The sequence below is a fragment of the Callionymus lyra genome, chromosome 18 (assembly GCF_982586985.1).
Source record: "Callionymus lyra chromosome 18, fCalLyr1.hap1.1, whole genome shotgun sequence".
In the NCBI taxonomy this organism is placed as follows: Eukaryota; Metazoa; Chordata; class Actinopteri; order Syngnathiformes; family Callionymidae; genus Callionymus; species Callionymus lyra.
In genome coordinates this window covers 3049605-3068426 of record NC_141835.1, presented here as the reverse complement: position 1 = coordinate 3068426, position 18822 = coordinate 3049605, and the positions used below count along the sequence as shown (strand labels likewise).

Genomic DNA, 18822 nt, shown 5'->3' with positions numbered 1-18822 from the left:
GAGATCTGATCCCCCACATCTATGACCTTCACTCACTCTGCTCGTGTAGGCGTGTCTGCACGCCGAAGGTCACATGGACGACGGTCTGACCCTGCAACGCTGTCAACACGAGGAGTCCAGAGCGGCTCGAATCATTCGCAACACATCGCGCCTCTTCAACCGATTCAACAGGTGAAGCTCAACACTTTCTCCGTAATGAAAACTTTAGTTTCACACAGTGTTTGCATTCGTTCCATAACTAAATACCTGGATCGTGATCTACCCAAAGGTCAAAGGTGGTAAAACTGATATTTTATTTGCACAAAATAAAGAACCATTTTAAGCATTTAAAACATAAAGACAAAACAAAAAAAACCCCTGAAAAATGTTTCATAAAATACATTAATTATAATTAAAAACGGGAAAATAATCTGCAAGAAAAAAACGAAAACCTTAAAAGGTTGTTTGTCCCACACTAGCTAGAAAATGAACCAATGAGCTGCTTTCTTTGTCACAAGCTCCACCCATCGGGTTGTCAATAAAAAGAACAGATCTGTGCTGTGTCTCGAATCACACACTTCTCTTAGTATACTAGAAGTTAGTATCATCAGGATAGTGTACGTACTAACTAGTAACTAATCCTCCACAGATAGTATGTCTCAAACATACTTCTCTTAGTATACTAGAAGTTAGTATCATCAGGATAGTGTACGTACTAACTAGTAACTAATCCTCCACAGATAGTATGTCTCAAACATACTTCTCTTAGTATACTAGAAGTTAGTATGCATCAGGATAGTGTACGTACTAACTAGTAACTAATCCTCCACAGATAGTATGTCTCAAATCACACACTTCTCTTAGTATACTAGAAGTTAGTATCATCAGGATAGTGTACGTACTAACTAGTAACTAATTCTCCACAGATAGTATGTCTCAAATCACATACTTCTCTTAGTATACTAGAAGTTAGTATCATCAGGATAGTGTACGTACTAACTAGTAACTAATCCTCCACAGATAGTATGTCTCAAACATACTTCTCTTAGTATACTAGAAGTTAGTATCATCAGGATAGTGTACGTACTAACTAGTAACTAATCCTCCACAGATAGTATGTCTCAAACATACTTCTCTTAGTATACTAGAAGATAGTATGCATCAGGATAGTGTACGTACTAACTAGTAACTAATCCTCCACAGATAGTATGTCTCAAACATACTTCTCTTAGTATACTAGAAGTTAGTATGCATCAGGATAGTGTACGTACTAACTAGTAACTAATCCTCCACAGATAGTATGTCTCAAACATACTTCTCTTAGTATACTAGAAGTTAGTATCATCAGGATAGTGTACGTACTAACTAGTAACTAATCCTCCACAGATAGTATGTCTCGAATCACATACTTCTCTTAGTATACTAGAAGTTAGTATCATCAGGATAGTGTACGTACTAACTAGTAACTAATCCTCCACAGATAGTATGTCTCAAATCACATCCTTCTCTTAGTATACTAGAAGTTAGTATCATCAGGATAGTGTACGTACTAACTAGTAACTAATCCTCCACAGATAGTATGTCTCAAATCACATCCTTCTCTTAGTATACTAGAAGTTAGTATCATCAGGATAGTGTACGTACTAACTAGTAACTAATCCTCCACAGATAGTATGTCTCAAATCACATCCTTCTCTTAGTATACTAGAAGTTAGTATCATCAGGATAGTGTACGTACTAACTAGTAACTAATCCTCCACAGATAGTATGTCTCAAACATACTTCTCTTAGTATACTAGAAGTTAGTATCATCAGGATAGTGTACGTACTAACTAGTAACTAATCCTCCACAGATAGTATGTCTCAAATCACATACTTCTCTTAGTATACTAGAAGTTAGTATCATCAGGATAGTGTACGTACTAACTAGTAACTAATCCTCCACAGATAGTATGTCTCAAATCACATACTTCTCTTAGTATACTAGAAGTTAGTATCATCAGGATAGTGTACTTACTAACTAGTAACTAATCCTCCACAGATAGTATGTCTCAAACATACTTCTCTTAGTATACTAGAAGTTAGTATCATCGGGATAGTGTACGTACTAACTAGTAACTAATTCTCCACAGATAGTATGTCTCAAACATACTTCTCTTAGTATACTATAAGTTAGTATCATCAGGATAGTGTACATACTAACTAGTAACTAATCCTCCACAGATAGTATGTCTCAAATCGCATACTTCTCTTAGTATACTAGAAGTTAGTATGCATCAGGATAGTGTACGTACTAACTAGTAACTAATCCTCCACAGATAGTATGTCTCAAATCACATCCTTCTCTTAGTATACTAGAAGTTAGTATCATCAGGATAGTGTATGTACTAACTAGTAACTAATCCTCCACAGATAGTATGTCTCAAATCACTTACTCCTCTTAGTATACTAGAAGTTAGTATCATCAGGATAGTGTACATACTAACTAGTAACTAATCCTCCACAGATAGTATGTCTCAAACATACTTCTCTTAGTATACTAGAAGTTAGTATGCATCAGGATAGTGTACGTACTAACTAGTAACTAATCCTCCACAGATAGTATGTCTCAAACATACTTCTCTTAGTATACTAGAAGTTAGTATCATCAGGATAGTGTACGTACTAACTAGTAACTAATCCTCCACAGATAGTATGTCTCAAATCACATACTTCTCTTAGTATACTAGAAGTTAGTATCATCAGGATAGTGTACGTACTAACTAGTAACTAATCCTCCACAGATAGTATGTCTCAAACATACTTCTCTTAGTATACTAGAAGTTAGTATCATCAGGATAGTGTACGTACTAACTAGTAATTAATCCTCCACAGATAGTATGTCTCAAATCACATACTTCTTTTAGTATACTAGAAGTTAGTATCATCAGGATAGTGTACGTACTAACTAGTAACTAATTCTCCACAGATAGTACGTCTCAAATCACACACCTTTCTTAGTATACTAGAAGTTAGTATCATCAGGATAGTGTACGTACTAACTAGTAACTAATTCTCCACAGATAGTATGTCTCAAATCAAACTCTGCTGCTACGTACTAACAGGAAATGACGTGACAGCTTCTTCTTCTACTACAAGTTTGGAAGAAGAAATAAAGAAAGAATATGAGAAACTAAATATTGCTGAGATATTTACGCCGGTATCAGCACCGTGACGTGTCATCCTCCTACTTTTGTCTGAAAATGCACCTCTAAGTATATGAATATATATGTGTATATACTGTATATATATATATATATGACGAAACTTCCGTTTACAACGTCACTAAGATGGAGCCGTTTAGTGTAGAAAGTGTCCATCGATCCATACTCTTTTTGTTTGGTGGGCGTTTTAGTGACAATCTAGTGTGTATGGAGCACTACATTTACATACTAAGAATTGAGACGCATTTACGCACTAAAAATACTAACTTTGAGTACACAAGTGTGCGATTTGAGACACAGCACTGGTGTTTGGAAGATGTCTGGATGAAACTATAAAAATGTTGCGATCGTGTCGTAAAACGGTTAATATCGAGTCGTGAAATACAAACTATCTCCACAGGCCAGTGACATAAACACACACAAAAAAAAAACTGGATCCCAGAATCCCGCGGGGAAGTCTCGCTGTGGATCTTCATGTTTTTGACGTTTGTCTGGCTCGTGAAAGGTGAGTCGTCAGGCCTCCGACTGTTCAGCGATCCAGTCAAGTGGCAAACGTCGCCGCGCCGTCGTCACGCTTCCACGGAAGTCAGGGAGCGTGTAAGTGGTTGCTCCCATTTGTTTCCGAGCGGCCCGGTCTCCCATGAGTGGTACACTTGGCGGCAACGGTGTGAGTCAGTCAGCCTCCCCTGCGGCTGTGAAACATCGCCGCCGCCCCCCCGCCGCTGTGTATGTGTGACTCCGGCTATTTTTAGAACGCCAGCGGAAATCAGTGTTTCAGCATGGATGAACCCGTGAGCCGAACATAACGTTAGTCATGGTGCGGAGATATAGAAATATGCTCGTCAAACGCTTGTGTTCGTGCCTCCTCAGAGATCTGGACCTCCTGGGCGCCAAGAACAAGGCCATGGCGGTGGTTCTGCCCGTGGACGAGGTGCTGCAGACGCTCAACGACCTCATCACTTACTTCCAGCTTCCCGACGCCGAGCTGGAGCACGAGGAGAAACAAATCAAGCTGCGCTCGCTCAAGAACCGGCAGAATCTCTTCAAACAGGAAGTGAGTGCCGCGAACACGGAGAGCGTTTCCTCTCCGTCAAACAAAAGACTGTAACTGTAGCAAAAACGTGATGAAAGCGTCATGAAATATTCAATGCAGTGCGATAACTGCTGTCAAAACGGATTCCTTTAATCTGGGCTGACCTGACCTTTTCCTAAGAAGCTGCAAAATAAACCTTCGGCACTTCCCGTCCAGTCTTTAGTGGAGTAAGTAAGTAATTTGTATTTGTATAGAGCTTTTCCAGACCAGGGTCACAAAGCGCTTAAACAATCAAAACAATATTCAATAAAATATATACTTTAAAGATCAAGATAATACTGAGAACAACACAGGAGTTCCAGAAAAACGTCTTAAGATGTAAAGGAGTCAGTAGATCATCAAACACAGATGTTTCTTGAAGGAGTCAGTAGATCATCAAACACAGATGTTTCTTGAAGGAGTCAGTAGATCATCAAACACAGATGTTTCTTGAAGGAGTCAGTAGATCATCAAACACAGATGTTTTTTGAAGGAGTCAGTAGATCATCAAACACAGATGTTTCTTGAAGGAGTCAGTAGATCATCAAACACAGATGTTTCTTGAAGGAGTCAGTAGATCATCAAACACAGAGATGTTTCTTGAAGGAGTCAGTAGATCATCAAACACAGATGTTTCTTGAAGGAGTCAGTAGATCATCAAACACAGATGTTTCTTGAAGGAGTCAGTAGATCATCAAACACAGATGTTTCTTGAAGGAGTCAGTAGATCATCAAACACAGATGTTTCTTGAAGGAGTCAGTAGATCATCAAACACAGAGATGTTTCTTGAAGGAGTCAGTAGATCATCAAACACAGAGATGTTTCTTGAAGGAGTCAGTAGATCATCAAACACAGAGATGTTTCTTGAAGGAGTCAGTAGATCATCAAACACAGATGTTTCTTGAAGGAGTCAGTAGATCATCAAACACAGAGATGGTTCCAAAGCTTAGGAGCAACAGTCTGGAAGGATTTCTCTCCTCTGGTCCGGAAGTTCAGGAACCATCAGTAGATTCTGATCCACGGACCTCAGAGCCCGAGCTGGGGTGTAAGTCTGGATCAGATCACTGATGGAAGGTCTGACCATGAATAGATCTGAAAGTAAGAACCAGAATTTTAAAATGATCCTGAAAGAAACTGGCAGCCAGTGAAGAGTTTGAAGGAGAAATGTGAGTTCTTCTACTAGAGCGGCTCAGGATTCTGGCTGCAGAGTTTTGAATCAACTGGAGGTGAGAAGATCCTTCTTGTTTAGACATGTTAACAAACTGTTACAATAGTCCAGACGAGAAGATACAAACGTGACAGACTAAAGACATTTCCAATGTTGAATTCTTTTTTTTAAATGTATTTTTTTAACTATTTAAATATTATATTTCGAAATATTAAATTCAAACATTTGTATATTGAAAGGTTGAATTAGTTTTCAATTCATAATTGAATTCAATAATTTCTATAAATGATATTAATATGATTGATTTAAAAATATCAAATATTCATTGAAATTGACATACTTGATTGAACTCTCAGCTTATCATGTGACACTCACGATCACATGATCACGTGCCCTTATAAGGGGGTCAATTTTTGACTTACAATATTTTCTACACACGTAGTGTAGTTGGCCGTTTCTCCTAATCCCATTAAAGCAAAGCCCTTCCAGTAGTGAGCGGATAAAATAAAATGTATTATTTTGAACCCACTTCAAATACTAAATAATAGGCAACATAACTGCTACATCACATTACTTAATTAACTGGATATTTTCGACTATAAAGCTCACTTAAAATCCTTTAATTAAAATAATAGAGATTGTGCCTTATTAGCATTATGTTTTAATTATGGTTTTACTTACGGATTTTTTATGTCGGTCGAATGGATGATAAACACACTGCAATAGTATTTACTATTATCCTGAAATTAAAAGGCTCTGAATTAAAATACATTGGATAAAGAAAGTCTACTTTGTAATTAGAATATCAAGCTCTGTGTTTAAAAAGAGAAGACATTCTTATGAAAATATTTGACTTTTTAAATTCAGATGTATAAAAAAATAATCCTTTAAATGTACAATATTTAATATATTTGTTATATATATGGTGACAGAAGGGAGAGTGTGTCCAGTGGAAAAAGAGCAGAAATGTTCCCCATTTACTCCCCTAAACAAATACATTATTCAATGTCTTTTGCTTTTAATGTAAACTCCTTCTTCTCTCGTAGGCCTTTCAAGACACTGTCATATAAAATAGTAATTTCCTTGAGTATTTCTCCTCCCCATAGATACATCCCATGATTAATTCATGTCCACGCATGTGTTCCAGGGCATGCTCATCCTGGTCTCCGACTGCATTGACCGACTGAACGTCTACCACAGCGTGGCCCACTTCGGGGAGTGTGCTGGTCCAGAAGCCGGCGCTGCCTGGAAGGACATTCTCAACCTGCTGTACGAGCTGCTGGGTGAGAAGACAAACCTGTTTGTGTTTCAAACGACGCTCCATTAAAGCACGAGAAGCCGTCACAACAGTGGAGCGTCTGGTACTGTCACACCAAAGTGGGTCCATTAGCAGGTGTGTGTCAGTGAGCGACACGTCTAAGTACCTCAGTGAGCAGAACACAAGTGTTCAAAGCTTTGTCTTTGTATCCAACTCTGTATCTTTTCCATTAAAGGAGGTGCGTGTTCACAGGTGCTGACATTTGGATACATATTTTTACTCCACAAGTCACCGTAGTATTACTTCACAAGTCACTGTAGTATTATTCCACGTCTCACTGTAGTACTACTCGACGAGTGTAGGTAGTATTACTCCACGAGTCACCTTAGTATTACTCCACGAGTCCAGGTAGTATTACTCCACGAGTCACCGTAGTATTGCTCTACGAGTCACCGTAGTATTACTCCACGAGTCACCGTAGTATTACTCTAGGAGTCGCCATAGTATTACTCTACGAGTCACCGTAGTATTACTCCACGAGTCACCGTAGTATTACTCTAGGAGTCGCCATAGTATTACTCTACGAGTCACCGTAGTATTACTCCACAAGTCACCGTAGTATTACTTCACAAGTCACTGTAGTATTATTCCACGTCTCACTGTAGTACTACTCGACGAGTGTAGGTAGTATTACTCCACGAGTCACCTTAGTATTACTCCACGAGTCCAGGTAGTATTACTCCACGAGTCACCGTAGTATTGCTCTACGAGTCACCGTAGTATTACTCCACGAGTCACCGTAGTATTACTCTAGGAGTCGCCATAGTATTACTCTACGAGTCACCGTAGTATTACTCCACGAGTCACCGTAGTATTACTCCTCGAGTCAACGTAGTATTACTCCACGAGTCACCGTAGTATTGCTCTACGAGTCACCGTAGTATTACTCCACGAGTCACCGTAGTATTACTCTAGGAGTCGCCATAGTATTACTCTACGAGTCACCGTAGTATTACTCCACGAGTCACCGTAGTATTACTCCTCGAGTCAACGTAGTATTACTCCACGAGTAACCATAGTATTACTCCACGAGTCGCCATAGTATTACTCTACGAGTCACCTTAGTATTACTCCACGAGTCCAGGTAGTATTACTACTCGAGTCAACGTAGTCTTACTCCACGAGTCACCGTAGTATTACTCTACGAGTCACCGTAGTATTACTCCACGAGTCACCGTAGTATTACTCCACGAGTCACCGTAGTATTACTCCTCGAGTCAACGTAGTGTTACTCCACGAGTAACCATAGTATTACTCCACGAGTCGCCATAGTATTACTCTACGAGTCACTGTAGTATTACTCCACGAGTCACCCTAGTATTGCTCCACGAGTCTAGGTAGTATTACTCCTCGAGTCACCGTAGTATTACTCCACGAGTCACCGTAGTATTACTCCACGTGTCACCGTAGTATTACTCCACGAGTCACCGTAGTATTACTCTACGAGTCGCCATAGTATTACTCTACGAGTCACCGTAGTATTACTCTACGAGTCACCGTAGTATTACTCTACGAGTCACCGTAGTATTACTCCACGAGTCACCGTAGTATTACTCCACGAGTCACCCTAGTATTGCTCCACGAGTCTAGGTAGTATTACTCCTCGAGTCACCGTAGTATTACTCCACGAGTCACCGTAGTATTACTCCACGTGTCACCGTAGTATTACTCCACGAGTCACCATAGTATTACTCTACGAGTCGCCATAGTATTACTCTACGAGTCACCGTAGTATTACTCTACGAGTCACCGTAGTATTACTCTACTAGTCACCGTAGTATTACTCCACGTGTCACCGTAGTATTACTCCACGAGTCACCGTAGTATTACTCTACGAGTCGCCATAGTATTACTCTACGAGTCACCGTAGTATTACTCTACGAGTCACCGTAGTATTACTCCACGAGTCACCGTAGTATTACTCCACGAGTCACCGTAGTATTACTCCACGAGTCACCCTAGTATTGCTCCACGAGTCTAGGTAGTATTACTCCTCGAGTCACCGTAGTATTACTCCACGAGTCACCCTAGTATTGCTCCACGAGTCTAGGTAGTATTACTCCACGAGTCTAGGTAGTATTACTCCTCGAGTCACCGTAGTATTACTCCACAAGTCACCCTAGTATTGCTCCACGAGTCTAGGTAGTATTACTCCACGAGTCTAGGTAGTATTACTCCTCGAGTCACCGTAGTATTACTCCACGAGTCACCCTAGTATTGCTCCACGAGTCTAGGTAGTATTACTCCTCGAGTCACTCTAGTATTACTCCATGAGTCACCTTAGTATTACTCCACGAGTCCAGGTAGTATTACTACTCGAGTCAACGTAGTCTTACTCCACGAGTCACCGTAGTATTGCTCCACGAGTCACCGTAGTATTACTCTACAAGTAACCGTAGTATTACTCCACGAGTCACCGTAGTATTACTCTACGAGTCACCGTAGTATTACTCCACGAGTCCAGGTAGTATTACTACTCGAGTCAACGTAGTCTTACTCCACGAGTCACCGTAGTATTGCTCCACGAGTCACCGTAGTATTACTCCACGTGTCACCGTAGTATTACTCCACGAGTCACCATAGTATTACTCTACGAGTCGCCATAGTATTACTCTACGAGTCACCGTAGTATTACTCTACGAGTCACCGTAGTATTACTCTACTAGTCACCGTAGTATTACTCCACGTGTCACCGTAGTATTACTCCACGAGTCACCGTAGTATTACTCTACGAGTCGCCATAGTATTACTCTACGAGTCACCGTAGTATTACTCTACGAGTCACCGTAGTATTACTCCACGAGTCACCGTAGTATTACTCCACGAGTCACCGTAGTATTACTCCACGAGTCACCGTAGTATTACTCCACGAGTCACCGTAGTATTACTCTACGAGTCGCCATAGTATTACTCTACGAGTCACCGTAGTATTACTCTACGAGTCACCGTAGTATTACTCCACGAGTCACCGTAGTATTACTCTACGAGTCGCCATAGTATTACTCTACGAGTCACCGTAGTATTACTCTACGAGTCACCGTAGTATTACTCCACGAGTCACCGTAGTATTACTCCACGAGTCACCGTAGTATTACTCTACAAGTAACCGTAGTATTACTCCACGAGTCACCGTAGTATTACTCTACGAGTCACCGTAGTATTACTCCACGAGTCCAGGTAGTATTACTACTCGAGTCAACGTAGTCTTACTCCACGAGTCACCGTAGTATTGCTCCACGAGTCACCGTAGTATTACTCCACGTGTCACCGTAGTATTACTCCACGAGTCACCATAGTATTACTCTACGAGTCGCCATAGTATTACTCTACGAGTCACCGTAGTATTACTCTACGAGTCACCGTAGTATTACTCTACTAGTCACCGTAGTATTACTCCACGTGTCACCGTAGTATTACTCCACGAGTCACCGTAGTATTACTCTACGAGTCGCCATAGTATTACTCTACGAGTCACCGTAGTATTACTCTACGAGTCACCGTAGTATTACTCCACGAGTCACCGTAGTATTACTCCACGAGTCACCGTAGTATTACTCCACGAGTCACCCTAGTATTGCTCCACGAGTCTAGGTAGTATTACTCCTCGAGTCACCGTAGTATTACTCCACGAGTCACCCTAGTATTGCTCCACGAGTCTAGGTAGTATTACTCCACGAGTCTAGGTAGTATTACTCCTCGAGTCACCGTAGTATTACTCCACAAGTCACCCTAGTATTGCTCCACGAGTCTAGGTAGTATTACTCCACGAGTCTAGGTAGTATTACTCCTCGAGTCACCGTAGTATTACTCCACGAGTCACCCTAGTATTGCTCCACGAGTCTAGGTAGTATTACTCCTCGAGTCACTCTAGTATTACTCCATGAGTCACCTTAGTATTACTCCACGAGTCCAGGTAGTATTACTACTCGAGTCAACGTAGTCTTACTCCACGAGTCACCGTAGTATTGCTCCACGAGTCACCGTAGTATTACTCTACAAGTAACCGTAGTATTACTCCACGAGTCACCGTAGTATTACTCTACGAGTCACCGTAGTATTACTCCACGAGTCCAGGTAGTATTACTACTCGAGTCAACGTAGTCTTACTCCACGAGTCACCGTAGTATTGCTCCACGAGTCACCGTAGTATTACTCTACAAGTAACCGTAGTATTACTCCACGAGTCACCGTAGTATTACTCTACGAGTCACCGTAGTATTACACTACGAGTCACCGTAGTATTACTCCACGAGTCACCATAGTATTACTCCTGAGTCAACGTAGTATTACTCCACAAGTCACCCTAGTATTGCTCCACGAGTCTAGGTAGTATTACTCCACGAGTCTAGGTAGTATTACTCCTCGAGTCACCGTAGTATTACTCCACGAGTCACCCTAGTATTGCTCCACGAGTCTAGGTAGTATTACTCCTCGAGTCACTGTAGTATTACTCCACGAGTCACCCTAGTATTGCTCCACGAGTCTAGGTAGTATTACTCCACGAGTCTAGGTAGTATTACTCCTCGAGTCAACGTAGTATTACTCCACGAGTCGCCATAGTATTACTCCACGAGTCGCCATAGTATTACTCTACGAGTCACCTTAGTATTACTCCACGAGTCCAGGTAGTATTACTACTCGAGTCAACGTAGTCTTACTCCACGAGTCACCGTAGTATTGCTCCACGAGTCACCGTAGTATTACTCTACAAGTAACCGTAGTATTACTCCACGAGTCACCGTAGTATTGCTCCACGAGTCACCGTAGTATTACTCTACAAGTAACCGTAGTATTACTCCACGAGTCACCGTAGTATTACTCTACGAGTCACCGTAGTATTACTCTACGAGTCACCGTAGTATTACTCCACGAGTCACCATAGTATTACTCCTGAGTCAACGTAGTATTACTCCAAGAGTCACCGTAGTATTACTCCACGAGTCGCCGTAGTATTACTCCACGAGTCAACGTAGCATTACTCCACAAGTCACCATAGTATTACTCCCTAGTCAACGTAGTATTACTACACGAGTCAGCATAGTATTACTCTATGAATAGCCATAGTATTTCTCCACCAGTCACCGTAGTATTACTCCACGAGTCACTGTAGTATTACTACACGAGTCAACGTAGCATTACTTAACAGACAAAACTGTCATATTTGACAATATAATAAATAGACAACAATCCTCTCGACCCACAACTAAACACACACTCCAGATGTAACCGTTAATCCTGTGGACCTGCTGTTGTGTCTGCAGCAGGTCTCCTGTGAGGTGAAGAGGTTCTGCTCACGCCGCCCTCTGGCTGCCATCAACAGCTGTTTGAATATTTATGTCTTCTCCGGCTCAAGGTCGCCATCAAACCTCCTCTCTTACGTTCATGACACACAAACACTTGTGTCGAGTCAAGCTACTGCTCACCTGCTGCCAGGAACAGATTTGTTTGATAGCATTTTATCTAAAAGTCATCATCGTTTCCAAAAGTGCTTCACACTGTGTCACCGTATGTTTGTCTCGGTGCAGCAGCTCCGTGAGCGTCGACATGTGTCGCTCCGTCTCTGCCCTTCAAATCCTTGTCTCCACTAATTCATCCTCACGGCTCGTATTAGCGTTCAGTCCACGTCTCGTCCTCCGACCCTCACACCTCAGAGGCGCTGGATCTGAGAAGTGCTTTCATCTCGTCTGTCTGTGTGACCCTGTGGTCGTTCTGCTGGACGACTAGAATACATGTATCTGTGGCATTATATATATATGTGTATATTTATATATATATATATATAATATTTGGGGTGTGAGAAAATATCGGTATTAAAATACGCTATTCAAGTTTAGTATTACTCCACGAGTCACCATAGGTTTTATTCCACGAGTCACCGCGGTATTACTCTACGAGTCATCATAGTTTTTACTCCTTGAGTCGCCGTAGTATTACTCCTTGAGTTGCCCTAGTATTACGGAATATGAATAATGAATAATATCCGACGTATAAATAAATGTGTATATATATATATATATATATATATATATATATATATATATATATATTATATATGTAATATTGTCCAGTACTTGACTCTGGTGTTGTGATAGTGTAGTAACAAGTATATATGTGTAGTATTGTCCAGTACTTGATTCTGGTGTTGTGATAGTGTAGTAACAAGTATATATGTGTAGTATTGTCCAGTACTTGATTCTGGTGTTGTGATAGTGTAGTAACAAGTATATATGTGTAGTATTGTCCAGTACTTGACTCTGGTGTTGTGATAGTGTAGTAACAAGTATATATGTGTAGTATTGTCCAGTACTTGACTCTGGTGTTGTGATAGTGTAGTAACAAGTATATATGTGTAGTATTGTCCAGTACTTGACTCTGGTGTTGTGATAGTGTAGTAACAAGTATATATGTGTAGTATTGTCCAGTACTTGACTCTGGTGTTGTGATAGTGTAGTAACAAGTATATATGTGTAGTATTGTCCAGTACTTGATTCTGGTGTTGTGATAGTGTAGTAACAAGTATATATGTGTAGTATTGTCCAGTACTTGACTCTGGTGTTGTGATAGTGTAGTAACAAGTATATATGTGTAGTATTGTCCAGTACTTGACTCAGGTGTTGTGATAGTGTAGTAACAAGTATATATGTGTAGTATTGTCCAGTACTTGACTCTGGTGTTGTGATAATGTAGTAACAAGGATACATTATATATATATATATAAAACTTGTGTTGTCATTATGAAGACGTGAAGTGTGTACACATGTGTGTCTTCTGACTCGTTGTCCTGCAGCGGCCTTGATCCGAGGGAACAGGAACAACTGCACTCAGTTCTCAAATAACCTGGACTGGCTGGTGAACAAGCTGGAGCGGCTGGAGTCTTCTTCAGGTGAGATGATCGATAAGACCTTCACGTCTCCGCAGATGAAGCCGCTCGCTCTCCGGGCTCTGCTTAATTCATGGATCTGCGGCTGCACAGGCATCCTGGAGGTTCTTCACTGCATTCTGATCGAGAGCCCAGAGGCCCTGAACATCATCCAGAGAGGACACATCAAGTCCATCATATCTCTGCTCTACAAGCACGGGCGGAACCACAAGGTACAGAACGCTCTGGCGGCGGGACGTCCACGTGATTATGCATGAAGACGTACAAGTGTGTGTGTGTGTGTGTGTGTGTGTGTGTGTGTCCACACCTCACCCTCACCCTCCGTCTTCAGATCCTGGACGTTCTCTGCTCGCTCTGTGTGTGTAATGGCGTCGCCGTGAGAACCAATCAGAACCTCATCTGTGATCACCTGCTGCCCAGGAGGGATCTGCTGCTCCAGACGCAGCTGGTCAACGACGTCCAGAGGTGAGAGAGAACCTCCACGTCTTGACCGTGACCTTCAACATGAGCCTTGACCTCTTGACCTGTAGTTAAATGATCCACACCTCCTCAGCAGTGTGACTTCTGTCCTCCTCAGCATGAGACCCAACATCTTCCTGGGCGTGAGCGACGGCTCGGCCCAGTACAGGAAGTGGTACTACGAGCTGATGATCGACCAGGTGGACCACTTCGTGACCAGCGAGCCCTCGCACCTGCGGGTGGGCTGGGCCAACACCAAAGGCTACGCCCCCTACCCCGGCGGAGGGGAGGGCTGGGGAGGGAACGGAGTCGGAGACGACTTGTACTCGTTTGGGTTCGACGGACTCCACCTGTGGTCAGGTGAGTGTCGGAGGAAGATGATGTTGTTTTTAACCCTTGTGTTGTCTCGGGGTCAAAGGTCAGTGACCTCCCTGGCTTCCATAAATACATATATAATAATAATATATTATTATTATTTCTGTATGTACTTGTGGAGGTTGTTGACCTTGACCCAGAGACAACACAAGGGATACCACAAACCCATTCGTTTTTGGGGCACCGGTTAATCTTGACCCAGAGATATAATAATGTATAATAATAATAATAATAAAATAACTGAATTGAATAGTTTTGATATTGAAAGGTTACTTGTGTTTCCTTTTTATATGAATGATTTAATACATTTTAATATTTACTTAATGATTTTTTTCTTTACACACAGAGTTTGATCATTTAATGAAATGACCATTAATGGCATTACATTCTTTTTTTTGAATCTTATTTTGAAAGTTTTTTGGATACTAATTTAAGTATATATTAAGTCCTAAATTTTTAATATAATGTTCAAAAGTGGGATAATAATAGCATCAGACAAAACTAAGACAGAATCTCAGCTAATGTTGTTCTACGTCGTCACATGATCGTGTTCGTGTTCAATGATTGGCTGAATCTTCAACCAAGTAACTCTTTTAGTAATGTCTGCTATTATGCCAATCATTTATATTGAATTTAAAATACTGCGACATTATTGAATTAATAAACAAGAACATAAATAAAAACAAATTGAATAAAGATTTTAAAAGAATTATAATAATAACATTTAATATCAATTTAAATCAATATTCGGATTTCTTTGTTGTATGTTCATAGAAATAAGACATTAAAAATAATACAAAGCCTATTTTTAAAAATACTTTTCCAGACTCTACTACTCATGTCATTTACCGGATCACTCCACAGGTCGGATTCCTCGGGCCGTGGCGTCGCTGAATCAGCACATCCTGACCTCGGAGGACGTGGTGAGCTGCTGCCTGGACCTCAGCGCTCCCAGCATCTCCTTCAGGATCAACGGGCAGCCGGTGCAGGGAATGTTCGAGAACTTCAACACCGACGGACTTTTCTTCCCCGTGGTGAGCTTCTCGGCGGGAGTCAGGTGAGGCAGATCCGTGTTGGTGCACAGATTCAAAATATCCCAGTCCGTCGTTCTTTCCGACCCGATGGTTCCGTCGAATGGTGCTCGCCTCGCTGGCCGCGGGGTCCTGACGTCACATCGGTCCTGACCCCCAGAACCACTTTGTCATTCTAAAAAGTGCAGATCCTTCTGACCCAGTGAACAGCCGGAGCAGCGAGTCCTACAGAGGGACACATTTAAACTCCTCAATAATTGAGGACCTCATCCAGACAGAACTGCGTCACACACACACACACACACACACACACACACTACTACTTAGTGTCTATTTTCAGCAGCCTCCAGAGAAGCTCTACTACGAAGGTCCGTGACGCGGTTTCGTCGTCACGGCTGTGGAGCTCTGGTTGCCTGGAGGAAGATCAGAAGCAGCAGATGTTTGATGTCGTGAATCTTGACTCAGAAATTAACTTGGAATCATTTCTACATCATCACGTGATAAGATGTCACCAGAGCTTCATCACTTTCATCATGATTTCATGGATATTCTCTCACAGAATGATATGTTTACTCAACATTATCATCCAAAAATATGTAAAGTTACTCCTCATGTGTTTCCACCAGACTCCATCATAGATTCATTGGCAAAGGTTCATTAAGTCCAGCCTGGTCATTACTTTTTTGAGTAATCTTTTGATTGTCTAAGCGCTTTGTGACCCTGGTCTCGAAAAGCGCTATATAAATAAATATTACTTACTTACTTACTTTACTTGGAGAACTTTTTCAAGTTCAGAAAATGAACCTCATTGTTCTTGTGGTGAACTGGGTAAATACTAGAGCTGCATGCTATTAGAAATAAGTGCAAAATTCGATAATGGTCTCTTGAATTGCGATATTGATATTATCGCATTCTTTTTTTCTTTCACCTTAAAAATGCAGCCACGTGCAGGAGCGAGTACTGTAGTCCCAGGGGTTTAGAGAAGGAAAAACAACGTGATATTTCTCTTTCCTTTATTTCTGCGCTTCGGTGCCGACATTATCGGAGAAAAATATCACTCGTAACGTTTCGCGGGACTTGCATCGGTTTAGTAAATACTGAGGCGCACAGTTCACAGACGGACGGAGACGTAAACAACAACGAGACATAGAAGTACATATTAAAACTTTACAGAACGTGACACTGATTGATCAAAGTGTGGATTTAAGAAATGCTCAATTTATACAATAAAAAGTTTTAAATGATCACATGTATTCAATATGCATATCACACGTGCGATATCGCAATATCCATATTTTTTTTAGATAAATCGTGCAGCCCTAGTAAATACCAAATACACAAAGTTTAAGGTAAGGTAAGGTAAAACTTTATTAAAATTGTTTTTTCCAACCGCCACGTTTTTCCATAAACAATACAAAATAATAAATAAAAATAAAATAAGAAGAAGAACATAAAGAGAACAAGATGACACAATCTAAGTCTAAAGATAAAGATAAAGAACATAGATCAAAGAAAAACAACAAAGACAAAGATACAAAGACTAACATAGAACATCCAGATACTTTTACTCCACTCCTGCCCCTGAACTCACAATTGTACAATTTAATAGCACGAGGAATGAATGAGTCCCTGAGTCTATTAGTGTTGCAAACTTAGTGTTTATGCTCACATTGTGTTTTAATTAATAACTTTTTCTCAATTTCCATCAAAACAATTACAGAATTTAAGCAATAAAATGAAAAAAATACTCCCTCTTGTTCTTGACATTTGTTCCAGACATCCGGTATATTTCAAATTGATATTATTCTTCAGGTGTTTTAAAGTATCATTAGCCCCTGTTTATATATTTCACAATAAGATGATTGTTGTTGATGTTTTTGTCCACATTTCTGTTGATATTTCCTGTTGAAAATCTTTATTCCACGCTTTTAATTTAGATTTACGGATATTAAATATGAAATTATTCCTCGTTTAAATGGATCTTTATCTCATATTTCTTCTTATATGGACGTCGCACATCTAGAGATATACTTTTATCGCTTTCGAAATCAATCTTTAAATGATCTTTACTGCTCTGTAACTAAAAGAAACTCAGTTCTCCCTCGTTTCATGGCATCTTCGCTCCTCATCTTCTCTTCAGGGTTCGGTTCTTGTTGGGGGGTCGTCACGGCGACTTCAAGTTTCTCCCTCCGTCGAGCTACGCTCCGTGTTACGAGGCCCTCCTGCCCAAGGAGAAGATGCGCGTGGAGGCGGTGAAGGAGTACAAGAGGGACGTGGAAGGAGTGCGAGATCTTCTGGGCACCACCCTCATCTCCTCGCACGCCTTGTTCCTCCCCACACCTGTGGAGACCAGCCAGGTGAGCCAGAAGATCCCAGTGTGAACGGATGAATGAACTCACGTGTCTCAGGTCGTCATGCCGACCTACCTGGAGAAGGTTCGGGACAAACTGGCGGAGAACATCCACGAGCTGTGGGGCATGAACAAGATAGAGTTGGGATGGTCGTACGGCAAGGTGAGCGACCTCTGGGTCTGGAGCCTCCTCCTCATGACATGCTGATGAGACGATCGCACTTTCTAATATCAATTTGAGTTTTGAGGATTGAAGGATTGAACCATTGCCAAAGTCATCTTGCTTTCTCTCTTATAATTTGCGGTTCTCACACAACAGAGGGTAAGTGACAGAACGATCCACTCAACGCTGCTCATGCTCGTGTAGACTTGAGAAGATCCATCGTGTTCTCGTGGGTCTTGAACCTCTTTTGTTTCGCTGCGGGCAGACAGGAGGTTTTATTCAGCAATGAATCAAAGTATCTTCATATCAATGCTAAAATAAAGATGAACTGAGGTTTAACTTTATGATAACAAACAATTGTTTTATCTGTTAATCATTCTATCATTTATTATTCCTAACTATATAGTAGGAGAGTCCCCCGCCCTCACCCGGAGTAGCTGGGACAGGCTTCAACCCTCGACCTCAACAAGGGGTTCAGCAGTATGAAGTGAATAAATCAATGATATGATATAAAGTGTATGTTAGTAGTAGTGAAATACATGTGGACAACAACATAATGATACATTTGTGAATACAATACAACTTCTTTAGACGTGTAAGTCTATCTATGAATCTGGTTTTATTGCTCAAACGTTCATAAAATGTCTTGTCTTGCCCTCAAAGAAATATCAGAATGAAACAGCTTCTGTGTCTATAATACAAACTTCATAATAAGATGAAGCTACTTTTCTGCTCGACAACACGTGGGATAAGAAAAGTAGGCGTCTGTGTTTATTGGTCTCCAAACATCTTCCTATAAGATGCACTTGTACTATTGACAGAG

At 41.0% G+C, this 18822-nt stretch overlaps 1 protein-coding gene across 1 annotated transcript in view; it reads left to right on the top strand.

Moving 5' to 3' along the window:
• The window catches only part of LOC148060068 (ryanodine receptor 3), a 149429-nt gene that overhangs the window by 32517 nt on the left and 98090 nt on the right, over positions 1-18822 (top strand). Inside the window, 10 exon segments of the mRNA XM_087780003.1 lie at positions 50-171; positions 4053-4236; positions 6571-6706; positions 13529-13624; positions 13715-13833; positions 13953-14086; positions 14199-14440; positions 15320-15512; positions 17627-17843; positions 17895-17999. Coding sequence (XP_087636129.1) covers positions 50-171; positions 4053-4236; positions 6571-6706; positions 13529-13624; positions 13715-13833; positions 13953-14086; positions 14199-14440; positions 15320-15512; positions 17627-17843; positions 17895-17999 — 1548 coding nt within the window.